We start from the raw sequence: 14,989 nt of genomic DNA on the forward strand, positions 1-14,989 counted from the left end.
AGTCTGTGTGTGGCTTGTTGCTTTATATCGTCCCAGTCCAGCCTGATTGCAGTTCAGTCCTGAGGCTGCTGGGGCTCTGCTGGGTCTTCCCTAGGGGTTCAGATCTGAGTTGGGAAGCTGGTGAAGAGGCTGCTTCTGCCTGCCTATGCTCATGGCTAATCGCCAGCGTCTGTCCAGCATCTGGACCACTGTTCAGGACTTCAGTGCAAGTTCACAAACTTACTCAGTTTTACTTTGCTGCTGAGTCCACAAATGACTGTACTACTCTGTACTTTTAATTTTTTCAAAAGATCCCGTCTCTCCTGTGTTTTAAAATCTCTTTTGTATCTACAGTTCTTTTGGGCACGCTATTCTACTGCTATTTTCATTTCCCTGTGCCTGCTAATTGGGTTACCAGGAGTGATTGAGAGTTGGATGAAAAGTACACTGTCACACTGTAGCAATTTCATGTGTAATTTTTAAATGTCTTGTCCCAATTCTGTAAAAGGGGGAGTGGAACTTGGGTGATTTTTAAAGCATTAGAGGAACTGAAGGTGCCAATAAGCTTATCCGAGCTTATCTGAGAGCTTATCCTAAGCTGTCTCTTGAGAGAAGTGACCCTCAGAATGACAGCCTTGCAGTGGTGTCTGGAGATAGAATTAATTATTTCTTTGGGTTCAGAGAGAACTGATCCTTCTCTGAGAACATTTTCTATGTAACAGATGTTGTCTTGATGTGTGAAAAACTTTAAATTGATGTAACAGCACAAGCTCGCAAGGCTAAAAATACTCATTCTCACACATGTGTTTGCCTTAGTTGAAGCCCTAGAAAAAGAGCCTCTATTCTAACAAATGTCTGCTTAGCTGAAAAGCCTAAAGAAAATGGAAATTTAAGTGCCTTGTAGAGTTCAGTATGGATTGATTTAGTTGAAGGATACTGAAATATTTTAGACCATGAGGTCCCTCATCCTGGGCTGGATCCATAGTGGATGCCCTCTGCACAGCACAGCAGCCAACACAGCTTATTTGTCCAGGTCAGGAACGGCATCTTCTACATCAGAGAAATTTAACCCCAGTTAACTGAAACTGGATGGATGCTTTTTGTAGGGCCTAACCCCCTTCTGAACTTGATTTTAATTTCTGGGTGTCCCAGAAGCTGGGAACCATAGGGCATACTTATTTTTAGATGGTGTACTAGTTTTCAAATAATAGGTTCAATTGACTTTTGTCCTCCAAACATCTTTTTGGGGGAAGCATCTCTAAAGTTAAAGAGTGTGTCAAACTGTTAATCTCATAAATGAATATTCCCTTTTCCTTGTTCCCCTGAATTTCTGACTCAGATAGAAAACGTGAATCACATTGTTTGTTGGTGCATGGGTCACACGAACAGCCAGGTAATCTTGCTATCACAGTGTCATGGTGATGAGCGCTTGGTATCGTGCTGTTAGCTTGTGGCCTTGTGACGTGCGACTTAACCCCTGTGCGGGCACTGGTGGTCTAGGCATTGCGGGTTCAAGGATTTTTCTTTATGTGTGTTTGCTTTTTATCCTGTCTGTGTATCTGTTGGGCTTTCAACCATCACTTCTCATTCCCATCACTGTGCTTAACTCCTGCGTTCTGACATCCCTTCTATTTTTGTATTTATTTACTTCTGACCTGGTTAGAAATTTAGGTAAGTCAGTCCATCAGATTTGTTTTCATAGGAGAAGAAAAGAGGCTAAGTTGGAACTAATGGAGCTCAGTTTCTAAAATCCCTCCACTGGCTGCCTGTTCCCCTTCCCTTCCTTGGGAGCCATTTCCACGTGGGTACTGGTGATGAAGCAGCTGCCGCCTTGTGTAGCGTGTGCAACGTAACGTCTGCAATGAGTGTGAACAATTTGTGATGAGCTGTTAAAACTACAAGCTGTTTGAGGACAGACTCTGAACTGCTTCCATTCCCTTCATACTTGCCCCATTTTCTGTGTGGCTCCCCCTCCAGCAACAACATACGTCCTCATGCCCCACCCCCACCCCATGCCCACATGCCAACAAGGATGCTTTCTCTGGCCACGGGATATTCTGCCTGTAACATGAGAATATGAGGAGGATAGAAACCAAATGTTGAGTGTTTTAATCTTTGCTTTAAACAGTTATCTTTTGCAGTAATTCAAGTATAAGAAGAAAGCCTTACATTACCTGCACATTTGCTCTCACTGGTGCCCTTCATTTCTTAGTGTAATTCCAAGTTTCCATTTCATACCATTTTCCTTTTGCCTGGAGGGCGTCAGCATTTCCTGGAACGAGTCTGCTGGAGATGAGTTCTGCTTTCGTTCCATCTCTATTCTTAAAAAGTATTTTTGCTGGATGTAGTTAGGTTAATACCTTTCTTTTGCCATTTTAAAGATGCCATTCTGTTGTCTTCTGCCATACGGGGCTTCTGATGAAGCCTGTTGTCGTTTTGTCCCTCTGTATAGAATGTGTATTTTTCCCTCTGGCTTCTGCTGACGGTGTGGTTTCACTGTGTCAGACTGCTGGATATGGTAATAGAGTGCAGCCATGCTCAGTCCTTCACAGGTGTCCCTTGGCACGTGCTGCGCACCCTATCACCAGGCACTGGTTACTGCTGAACCATTAGTGGAGTCCTGCTCAGCCACTGGTCGGTGCCACAGTGCGCCTGCTCAGCCATTGGTCGGTGCCACAGTGCACCTGCTCAGCCATTGGTCGGTGCCACAGTGCGCCTGCTCAGCCATTGGTGGGTGCAACAGTGCACCTGCTCAGCCATTGGTCGGTGCCACAGTGCACCTGCTCAGCCATTGGTCGGTGCCACAGTGCACCTGCTCAGCCATTGGTCGGTGCCACAGTACGCCTGCTCAGCCATTGGTGGGTGCCACAGTGCGCCTCTCTCCCCAGCAAGCAACTGTCCATGAATGACCTTAAGTGGCCCATTCAACCAATGATCGGAGGGATGGTGGTCTTCAGGCAGAGAGTGAGGTAAGAGGTGGATCCTGGCCTTTTCCCCAGGCCCTCTCACTCACTCAGCCTCATCTCAGTGGTTGGGTTGGAGGGGCCCAGGGAACAGGCTGGGGGCTATGTCCTGCAGGGCTCCAGAGCCCTGGCCATGGCTGCCCACTGGCTGGGCCCAGGCCTTGAGGCTGTGAACCTCTCCCCATCCGCAACTCTATGACCTAATGGCAGGGCCATCTCTATAGGATGCAGTCTGTAGGACGTGTACCCTGCTGTCTGGGCAGCCTGAAGAGCCTGAGGGCCAGTTGGGTGGGGTCCGAGGACCCTAAGTTCTGCCTCCTCTTAGCAGGACCTGGACCTCAGAAGGTGAGCCTTGGGTCCTCACCCTTTCTTGTCAGAACAGAGAATAACATTCGTTTGGTGGAGGTTTACAGGACCATCATTACCTGACCTTGACCTGACTTCAAGAAAAAAGATCTGAAACCAAGAAGTTAGCAAACAATTCACCACGCCCCTGCCTTACCTTCCCTGGGAAAGGATTTTGCTGAAAGCTTTTAGGGAGTCTGAGGTTTTTAAGGCACGAGCCACCCATCTCCTTGATTAGTTCAGTTCAGTCACTCAGTCGTGTCCGACTCTTTGCGACCCCATGAATCACAGCATGCCAGGCCTCCCTGTCCATCACCAACTCCCAGAGTTCACTTGTAGGGCCCCGCAATAAACGTTTTGTTACAGAGCCCAAGCTCATTCTGCTCACCACCTGACAGGCCAGTAAATTGGGAGATAAGTTGTTGGAACAAGGAATAATGACTTTAATCGGGAAGCTAGCAGACTGAGAAGATGGCAGACTTGAGCATCTTGAAAACCATCTTCCTTCCGTCCAGATTAGGGCTCCTTTTGTATACAGGAGTGGTGGGGAGGAGCCCACTGTGGTGCTGATCAGTGGCTGAGCAGGCCAGCTGACAGTTGGCTCACTGAGGGTCCCTTGCTTGGGGGAGGGGCCCACTATGGCGCCTGCTAGTGGCTGAGCAGGGCAGCTAAAGCTCGTGCCTGCCTCGCTGCTGTTTCATCCTGAGAAGAAAGGTGCGACTGCTGAGCGATGCCGGGTCTGAAGAAGTACTAGGTTGCTCTAGCAACGTCATCCTCTGGTACTTGGTGGAGCTAGTGTGAAGACCTTGACTTTGGTGGTCAAGCAGAGGTGGGTGACATGACCATTACTGGGATCGCTGACTGAGGTGGTGGGTGCCGTGGGCTCAGCCTGCCACTGGCTTCACTGGTCAGCTCATGACCGATGAGGTGGCCAGAAGCTGGTGTCCCCAGAGCAGAGCGCTCCTGCCTGCCTGCTTGGTGGCGGACACAGGCTGGTCTGGTGGGCTAGGCACAGAGAGGTGTGGCGATGGAGTGGTCCCTGCACCAGGGAGGGAGGAAGGAAGGGCCCACCATGCTTCGAGTTTGGTCTGGGGAGGCCACTGTTAACACTTCTATGCTCCACACTCCGACGTTTTGGTATTTGGCCTCACTGTGTGTGACACACAGTTGCTTGAGTTTGGTGACAAGTATCATCCTACAGGTCTCTGAGACTATTCCTCTTATTTCTCCACCCTCCCTTTTGATATCTGTGTTTAATTTTGATTAATTTTTTTATTGCTGTGTGTGTGTAAATTCTCTCATTTTCCCCCTTCTTTTGCAGTGTCTAACCTGCTTTGAATCCCATTTCAATTATATTTTCATTTCAGCTACTGTATATTCTTAATTTCTAGAAGTTCCATTTGGTTCTTTGAACTAGCTTCCTTTTCTTTCATTACACCCATGAGTCCCTTTAATTCTTGAACGTGGATATAGCAGGTTTCTTGTGCGTATCTGAGAGTTCCATTGTCTCTGTCATTTCTTAGTGGGTCACCGTTTTCTGATGGTTTTCCCTCCTGATTATGGGCCACATTTCTCTGCTTCTCAACTGTTTAGGGAATTTTGATTAGATGTTATGTATTGTGACTGCTACATTATTGAGGATCCATGGTTGGTTGTATTTATTTAAAGAATGTTTGGCAAGGCAGTTAAGTCACTTGCAAATCTAATATTCTTAAGGCCTGTTTTTAAGCTCTGAGAGGACAATTTGGTGTATTAGTTCAGCCCCCCTTCTAAGGCCTGCTCTCTGTGGGGTCTCTACTGAATGCATTCGGTGAGTCGCTGAAAACACCCCAACTCTGGTGCTCGAAAATCTTCCCCTTAGTGTAAACTTTGCGAGTTGTTCAAATTACAGTTTCCTGGTCATTTTGTGCCCTCCCTTAGGGAACTTCACTCACATACATGTGGCCCAGAACTTAGGACATTTCTAGAGCTCTCTCTTTCTGTGGGGCTTCCTCTTTTTCAGCACTCCACCCTGCAACTTCCAGCCACCTCAGCCACCCTGAAGTCTGATCTTCATTTTCTCCACTTCACAAGACTGCCAGCTTCATTTTGGGTTCCTCTTCCCCGTAAGGGGTGGCCTGGAAATTTTCTCCAGGCAGGAAGTTAGAGTGATTGAAGTGCTCACCTGTTTGTTTCCCTTCTCTGAGACATCACAGTTCTGTACTGCCTGTTGTCTTCTGAAAGTACTTGTTTTATATATTCTGTGTGGCTTCTAGAAAGAGGTTAGGTCTTTGCTAACCCATCATTGTTGCAGGTGGAAGCCCCAGGGATTCAGTGAAATTGACCCATGAAAATAATTCTCAGTAACTGCACGCAGTTCCACACAGCATGCCTACCTGTGTTAGAAAGAGAACTAAAGGCAAATTATATGTGTTTCTGAGTGAAGCATAGTTGTGGTCATGTCCCTCATTATTTACCTTCCCCACAGTCTGGGGCTGTCACTGATCTCCGAGGAGTGATGACCACAGATCCACAGCGGCTGAGTAATGCTGGTGGCCCATGTGCTCTTGGGGCTCCCCAAGGACAGACAGGCTGCTTCTGCTGTCAGTGCTCAGTGGGTGGCCTCCTGTATTTTAAGACCAGGTTTTACTCTTGGATCCAGGCTTCCCTGGTGGCTCAGACGGTAAAGCATCTGTCTGCAGTGTGGGAGACCCGGGTTCAGTCCCTGGGTTGGGAAGATCCCCTGGAGAAGGAAATGGCAACACACTCCAGTCCTCTTGCCTAGAAAATCCCATGGACGGAGGAGCCTAGTAGGTTACAACCTATGGGATCGCAGAGTTGGACATGACTGAGCGACTTCACTTTTTTTTTTAAATTTTTTACTCTTGGAGGGACCTTACTAGTGTGCTCTGGAGTTTAATAATCACTTTTGAGTCCATATGGGAAGTCTGTGCTAACAGACCACTGAATATCTGAATCATTAAGACATTGATGCATGGATTGGAGGAGCCATCTGTGAAACAGCACAGCTTGCCAGGTGATCGGAAGTGTAAAGGCATGTGGAGGGAAGCTAATCTGCGCAGGATTCTGCATTTGTGAGGATGTGATTCCTCCTCTGTTGTTGTTTTTTTGGTTAGTCGCTAAGTTGAATCCAACTCATTTAGACCCCAGGGGCTGTAGTCCACCAGGCTCCTCTGTCCATGGGATTTCCCAAGCAAGAATATTGGAGTAGGTTGCCATTTCCTTCTCTAGGGGATCTTCTCAATCCAGGGATTGAACTCACGTCTCCTGCTTGGCAGGTGGATTCTTTACCACTGAGCCACCTGAGAAGCCCGGTTTCTCCCTTACTGTTGAATAAAAGGAGCCCTATGATTTGAAGTGGATTGTTGGTGAGCTGTAAGGAACATTCACTTTCACTTAACATTAGGGTCTTGGGTAGACACAAGACTTGGCTGTGGATAGTTTAGCTGAGAAGCAACTAGATCAAGAAAAACAGATTATTTCTATCTGTTTCTGGTCAACAGTTACTTACTTTAGACTTACTGGTAAAGAACTAAGCCGTTTTTCAGAAATCATGAATATCGCCAGCTATGGATGTTAATTTTCTTTTTTTGTTTGTTTTTAGTAACTCCGAAGTTCTTTATTTATCCTCCTGACTGACCCACACATGCTACATAAGCCCTTGGTGTTCTGTATAGTGCACTGTGATAAGCTTTAATTTTTTGTCATCAAAATGCTGTTCATCAGTATGCTCAAAGATGGTTTCTTTATATATATATATATATATTTTTTTTAATGCAACTTGAGGAATATTGATGGGATCTACTGCTGTCTAAGGAATTCCCTTATAGCTCAGTCAGTAAAGAATCTGCCTGGAATGCAGGAGACCCAGGTTTGATTCCTGGGTTGGGAAGATCCCTTGGAGAAGGAAATGGCAACCCAGTCCAGTATTCTTGCCTGGACAATCCCATGGACAGAGGAGCCTGGTGGGCTACAGTCCATGGTGTTGTAGAAGTCAGACATGACTTAGAGACTAAACCACCACTACTGCTATCTAGAAAATTTAGAAGTTAATGAATTTATGAAAAAAATGCTAATTTCGCTAAAATGCAACATTGAAGAAGAGGTGGTTTTGCAGCAGGACAAGCCTATCAAATTTTGTTTGAAATTTTTAAATGGTAGTATTTTCAGTGTTGGTAAGAATGTGGCAGGAAACTCTGAATTTTCAGGAAAAGTGTGTACTTTTATGAACTTTCTGAAGATAATTTGGGTAATATATATCAAAAGCTTTTATATTCTGACTCAGTAATATTGCTTCTAGGAATTATTTTTCTTAAAGTTATTAGATGTTCAAACAAAAATGCAGGTAGAAAGGTGTCTGTTGCAGTATTATTTCTAAGCATAAGATATTAGAATATCCCTAACTGTCTTAGCAATGAAAATGTTTTTTATTTATAGCATTTTCCAATTACAGAGTACCATGGAACCATTAAAATGGCATTTATGAAGAATATTTCATCATGTGGTAAAATGTACATTTGAAATAAGCAATTTTCTAAAATGGAATATAGTCTTACATTAACTATTAAAAAGAATGGCCAGAAATATACCAGGTTGTTAAAGTAACTGTTCCTACATGATACTTTCATGGGAGGTTGCTTTCTTCTTTATGATTTTTCTATTTTCTGAAATTGGAGTGGAAAGCATTCCTGATATGTGAAAGGAAACAGGGTGTTCGTAGCTGCATTCTTGACTCACCTAAGCCTTTTCTAGACCCTGGGTGGGCATCTCAGATTCTAGAAGAAAAGGCAAACCATTAATCTCTAATTAAAACTAGTTGCTGAAAAAGTACTTAAAAATTTAAAAAAAGAAAAAATTTCTTTGCTTACTCTTCAGATAAAAACTTTGATGATGAAGATTCTGTGGATGGTAATAGACCTTCTTCCGCCAGCTCTACGTCGTCCAAAGCTCCAGCAGGCTCACGGAGAAACGTTGGAATGGGGACCACCCGTAGGCTCGGCTCCTCCTCTCTTGGATCCAAGTCTTCAGGTAGGACCAAGCCCAAGCACAGTGCTGCGGTGTCTGCGGTTAAAGCAGATGCGCACGCTGCTCACTTTCTGTGTCCTTTAGAGGCGCAGTAATTCTGTGGGCAGTGTGAGTCCACTTTCTCTTCCTCAAGTAAATTGGTTCTCATCTGTGGGTGCTGATAAGCTGGTAGAATGTACGTCTGAACTGCTGTATTGCATGTTTGTGAGGCAGAATCTTTGGGTGTGTGAATCCACCACAGAGCAGAGCTCATGGTATCCTAATGGCGTTGGGCTCCTGCCGTGCCTGATGATACTTGCATGGTATCAGCCAATTTCTGTGTCTCAGGCCTGAGATTATGTAGAAGTTAGATTGTCTGTGGCGGATTCATGATGATGTATGGCAAAACCAATACAATATTGTAAAGTAATTAGCCTCAAATTAAAATAAATAAATTTATACTTTTAAAAAACACACACAAAAAGTATTTTGTTCTTGCAAGTAAGATTGTTCCTTGTGAGACCTTGTAAGATACCGAATTAGTGAATGGTCAAGATTAGCTAGCTCCCTGAGGCTTTGAAAATAAATTTATAAGGATAAATCTCTTTATCCTCCTCTTCCATCCCCTAATTTAGACTGTTTTGGGCCCTTATTATATATAACTTTCATTTTGCTATCACGTTTAAGTTTATACGCAAATTAACCTACTTTAAAATTTTTTTTCATTGAAGTATAGTTGATTTATAGTGTAGTGAAAATTACTTACTTTTTACTTTTGAACCATGCTTTCTGTTAGCATTGGGCTTTTGAGCTTGGCTGGATGAACTAATCAGTTGAAGCTAGAGTGAGGACCAGCATCAGAATGCTGCCTCCTTGGGCTGGTCTTTCTTGCTGTCTGAACAGGCGTTGGATGTTGGTGTCCCAGCTTGTCAGCTTGGTGCCCCCGCAGCCTCTGCCCTACCATCTCTGTGTTGAGGGAGCTGCTGTTCTTAGTTCTTCCTAATCTTTTATGTTTTTTTTGAAATGCTTGTTGTTTTTTTTTTCAAATTTATTTTAACTGGTGGATAATTTATAATTATTTTAACTGGAGAATAATAATAATTTATTATTAACTGGATGATAATTGCTTTATAATGTTGTATTGACTTCTGCCATACAAAAATGTGAATCAGTCATAATTATAACTATATTCCTTTCCTCTTGAGCACCCCCCCCATGCCACCCCTTGCCATCCCATGCCTCTTGGTCATCTTTTATTTTTTGGTTCATTTAAAAATATATACTTTTTTTGTTGTTGTTGTTAAAGAGCTTAAATTCATACAACATGAAATCAGCCATTTTAAAGGTAATAATTCATTAGCATTTATTATATTCATGGTGTTGGGCAACCACCACCTCTATCTAGTTTCAACACAGTTTTGAAACTAGACCCCATTAAAGGTCTTTCAAAAAAAGACCCCGTTAAAATTCTCCCCATTCCTTCCTTCCCCAGCTCTGGCGATCCCTCCAGTCTGTGTTCTTTCTCTATGCTTTCAGCTGTTCTAGGAATTTCAGAGAAACGGAGCCATCCAATATGTTGTCTCTTGTGTCTGGCTCCTTTCACTTGGCGTAATGTTTTTGGAGTTCATCTCTGCTGGAGCTTGCATCAGTACTTTTTTTTAAAATGGCTGAACAGTCTTTCTAATCTGTTTTCTTGATCTGTCTTTGAGAAGCATCTGTTCTACAAACTAAGCTTAGAAAATTTCTGTGTGATCAGACCATGTCTTTTTGTTCCCGTTCCTCACCTGTTCCCCTTCCGTAGATCCCACCTGTATAGATTGTACGGCGATACCAACCCTGTCTTTCCCTCAGGCCTGATCCCATCTTTTTCCGTTTTGTTTAACACCATAGTTGTGATTTCCCTGTTGACTTCTCATCAGACTCCATGGGCCCAGGCCTTTGTATGGCCCCAAGCACCCTTTGACATGTGGCTCTCCGCTTCACACAGAAAGGCGCTCAGTGCTTGTCGGCTTGGTGGGATCCAGGCCTAACCTAAAGCACACAGAGCCCCACTCACTGTGTGTTACTATTTTCTGTCTGTAATTGACTTGGGAATGCAGAGAAATACTCCTCAAGCGTGATGACACGTATGTACCACGAGCATCAGCTGTCTTTAAAGCCTTTTCTGTCTAGGTGGTCCATCAGGACCCCAGATGCCAACTAAGTTGTCAGGTGGGAAGCTCTGGAAAAGCACAAGACTAATCAATATAAATCATTAATGACGGTTGCAGGGATGACTGTAGATGGCCATTCAGAAACCTTTAATATGAAGAAAAAACATCTGGTAAAATATCACGTGATTGTCATGTGTGAAGTGACATGTTAACAGAAAGAAAAAGCTTTCTTCTGAAAGCAATTGTGGGGTCAATTTGCAAGTGGCATATAAATGAAAAATTGACAAATTATTGTGATTTTAAGGAGATGAAAATTTTTTTCCTTGAAATGAAAATATTTTGAGACTAATATGAAGTTGAGGTGAAACCATTAAATTCTTTAGAACTTATTTGAATGTTTCACAAATTTGTTATGTTGGATTCCTAACAATGATATAATTTCATTTATTCCCTGAAGAATTGAAATTTCTATTATATGTTCATTAGGAATCTTTGAAAAAACTTATATACTAACATGGGGCTTCCCAATTGGTACTAGTGGTAAAGAACCTGCCTGCCACTGCAAGAAACGCGGGAGATGTGGATTTGATCCCTGGAGGAGGGCATGGCCACCCACTCCAGTATTCAGGCTTGGAGAATCTCACTGACAGAGGAGTCTGGTGGGCTGTGGTCTGTAGGGTCGCAAAGGGATGGACATGGCTGAAGCGACTTGAATGCACACACATAGATTCATACAATATAAATCACCTAAATCCTTTAAAGTCTATACAACTGGCCCTCCTTAAGCAAGTAACTATCTTTAGATGACTTTAAGCTAATATATGTTATACTGTAAAACCATTATACTTTATCTTAATATTGAAAGTCAGTAATGCTTGTCAGTGCCACAAAACTCTAAACTTTTATTGACTTAAAGTTACAAATCTTCCAAAATATAATTTTTTTTTCCACTTTTATTTTTATTTTTTTAATTTTAAAATCTTTAATTCTTACATGTGTTCCCAAACATGAACCCCCCTCCCACCTCCCTCCCCATAACATCTCTCTGGGTCATCCCCATGCACCAGCCCCAAGCATGCTATATCCTGCGTCAGACATAGACTGGCGATTCAATTCTTACATGATAGTATACATGTTAGAATGCCATTCTCCTTTGTGTATGAGTCCTCCAGTGCACACTGTTTACATTTTAAAAATTGATGTTTTTTTATAGCTGCAAAAGAAGGAGCTGGTGCTGTTGATGAAGAGGATTTTATTAAAGCATTTGACGATGTGCCTGTAGTCCAGGTGAGTGAAGATGTTTGGTTTGCTTAAAAAGGGTGGGCTTATTCTTCAGATTTCATTTTTCAAGCATGTGACACACAGAGTTTCTTACTAGGTAGGGTAATTCTGACTGTCAGGACCACAGGAGGTCTAGGGTTGCAGACTAGGAAATGTTAGGGCCTCTCAGAACTGAAATGAAGAGTGAAAGTCACAGCCCAGGATGACCTTCCAGTTAGAACTGGTGAGAGGGAGCTTGCTCCAGTAGTGCGTTCGTGAGTCAGGTCACACAGAAGGGGGGAAAATAAGTGACTCCATTCCAAGAGGGAACAAAGAAGCATGCTTATGTCAGTATTTTCCTTAGAGAAGCCTGTAAATTTGAAGAATCTAGGTGTCTGAAAGGTATAAAAAATGCTTTCATAAAACCTTAGTTTATGCCATCGTGACACTTCGCTTAAGTGCCGGGCATGTGAAGCAGAGATGACTTACAGAACTTGGGGCTCAGCCACGCACTGTGAACTGCTTTGCGCCCCAGCGCCGTCTCTTGGTGGTCGGGGCTTGTGGTCCATTGGATGGCGGTGCTCAGGATTCCTCCAGCACTTGATATCTGTGTGTGCCTTGCACCCGCTGCTTAGTTGCCGTGTGTATGCAAAGCAGATGGCAGGTGTTTTAGGTTCAGGCTCACCCTTATGTCCTTGGCCTTCCTATCATGCCTTACTCTTGGTGGATTTTTTTCTCCCACTTGCTATCTTTGGAGTAAGATACAAGGATAAATGAGAAGAGAGGTTTGAAAGTGTTTAAGGTTACAAGCATAGACACTTGTAAGGTTACAAGCATATAGCACTTGCTGTATTGCCCTTCACTGTGCTGTGCTTTGTAAATGCTGCAGTCTCACGTCTGTGGGCACCTTGCCTCAAGCGTGCGTACGGTGCCCCTTCCCCATCAGCATTTGCTCACCTCGTGTCTCTGTCATGTTTTGATAATTCTCACAACAGTTCAGCTCTCCATCAGCAAAAAGATTACAGTTCTCTGAAGACTCAAATGATGGTTAGCATTTTTTTTTTTTCAGCAATAAGGGATTTTTAAATTATGCACATGGCCTTTTTAGACAGTGGGCATACTTTAATTGGGCAGTTAATAGACTGCAGTCTAGAAAAATCTTTATGACTCACTTCATTGTGATGTTCACTTTATTGCACCTGCAGTACAGTGAAGACACTAGAACTGACCTGGCAGTGTCTCTGGGGTCTGCCAGTATGGTGGGTGTTACAAAAAAAAAAACAAGTCAGTGACTTGTGCATCTCCGCCCATTCCCCAGTGGGCTTCTTTCTCGGTTGTGCATGAAATCATCTGTTATGGTAAAGCTGCATTTGAGGTGAGGTTATCCATATATAGGCATCAGAGCTGGTGAGTTTACATTCACGGTGGAAACTCATCCAGTGGCAAGCCTGTCTAGATGTTATCTCAGAGGTCCTTTTCTGAAAAATGAAATGATTTCTTTTACTGTATTTACCAGATGCTCTTGACTTCAGTTAATTAAGAAACAAATCTTTGTTTATTCTGTAAATTTTCTCATATTAATTGTAAATTAATTTTGCTTACAGATTTATTCCAGCCGAGACCTTGAGGAGTCCATAAACAAGATTAGGGAAATATTATCTGATGACAAGCATGATTGGGAGCAAAGAGTAAATGCTGTAAGCTGCCAACTTTGTGATTACATTTGTATTAGATATTTAAATATTATTATAAATACTTTATTATGAAATTGGGGTTCAACTGTAATGAATTTTAAGTAGGCAGTATTTTAAATATAAGGTACCATATTCTCAGTTTGCCTTTTTAATAGATTACCTCACTTCTGTTTCTAAAACATGCCGACTTCTATCTCTTTGTGCATCTTGAACTTTTAACAAAGTCCTGCCTGTGGCATGGCCACTACTCTCGCCTTAGTAAAGGTTTAATTTTGCCATCCTTGGCCAGGGAAGCAGCTTCCTAGTGACTCACAGTGAGTGTCCCTGTTGCCCTTTCTTTCTTCGTAGCACTTCTGTCCCTTCTGTTTTTAAAAGTACATTAATGACAAGTTGTCCGAACATTAAAGTGAACAGCATTTGGTGCAGGTATGCCTTTTCTGAGGAAGGTGATTGTGCACTGGTTGTCCAGCAGGAAGCAGGTTAGGAACACGGCTGCTGTGTCTGTTTCAGATACCCTCCAGCCTCTTCAGTAGCAGATACAGTGACCGACAATGGAGACACTTCTTCCTGTGAAGTGAAAGTCGCTCAGTCGAGTCTGACTGTTTGCAACCACATGGACTATACAGTCCATGGAATTCTCCAGGCCAGGATACTGGAGTGGGTGGCCGTTCCCTTCTCCAAGGGATCCCTGTTCCCCCTTCCCAACCCAGGGATCAAACCCAGGTTTCCTGCATTGTAGGCGGATTCTTTACCAGCTGAGCTACTTTCCTGTGATTCACTCAGTAAATGGTGGTTGGATGGGGTGTTGGGGAACTTAGGGAAGGAGCTTTTTTATAGGCTACAATGAGGTTTCAGTTATTTTTATCCTTAGTATCAGAGCGTTTGTAAATACGCTAGAATGGTCCAATTAAAAAATACATTTTGTAGAATTATAATGCATTTATCACAGATAATAATTTTTAAAAATTATTTTTCTTATTTATGATACCTAGATTTTTTCAGTATGTTAGCTATTATTTAGTTGGTCTAATTCTTCTTGGAAAACTGTATCATTTAACTTTATTGTTGATCCTTGAATATTTGTTGGCTTCCATTATTTTGTATTTCTGTTCTAAGGATTGTTTTTTCTGTCTCTTAATTTTTCTACCCCATTAGCTAAAAAAGATTAGATCTTTACTCTTGGCTGGTGCTGCCGAGTATGATAACTTCTTCCAGCACTTACGGCTTTTGGACGGAGCCTTTAAACTGTCCGCTAAGGATCTACGGTCTCAGGTAGTGCGGGAGGCTTGTATCACGCTGGGGTAAGGACTACGACTCTCCCGGTTCTCACATAATAAAGTAGCTATGTCACAGAGCTTCAGAGATGGGTCACTGAATAATACGTCCACTGGGGCTCTTCCACTTGCTTGTCGCCTGGTCTCCAAGACTGATTCTATTCACACTCTGTTAGTACTTTTACAGTGTTTCCTGACCAGTTATGTTATTGACAGAGGGGATTTTTGCAGAAAATTAACACCTGTGGCATCAGTACGTCTCTGGTTGATAATGTGTTGTGTGACAGATTTTAAATTTTACTCAGTGACTTAGCTCT

At 43.0% G+C, this 14,989-nt stretch overlaps 1 protein-coding gene across 1 annotated transcript in view; it reads left to right on the top strand.

The window, feature by feature from the left end:
- Positions 1 to 14,989, top strand: part of CLASP1 (cytoplasmic linker associated protein 1) — a 276,810-nt gene that overhangs the window by 150,209 nt on the left and 111,612 nt on the right. Inside the window, 4 exon segments of the mRNA XM_018061634.1 lie at positions 8,163 to 8,315; positions 11,658 to 11,731; positions 13,309 to 13,401; positions 14,554 to 14,699. Coding sequence (XP_017917123.1) covers positions 8,163 to 8,315; positions 11,658 to 11,731; positions 13,309 to 13,401; positions 14,554 to 14,699 — 466 coding nt within the window.

The sequence above is a fragment of the Capra hircus genome, chromosome 2 (assembly GCF_001704415.2).
Source record: "Capra hircus breed San Clemente chromosome 2, ASM170441v1, whole genome shotgun sequence".
NCBI lineage: Eukaryota > Metazoa > Chordata > Mammalia > Artiodactyla > Bovidae > Capra > Capra hircus.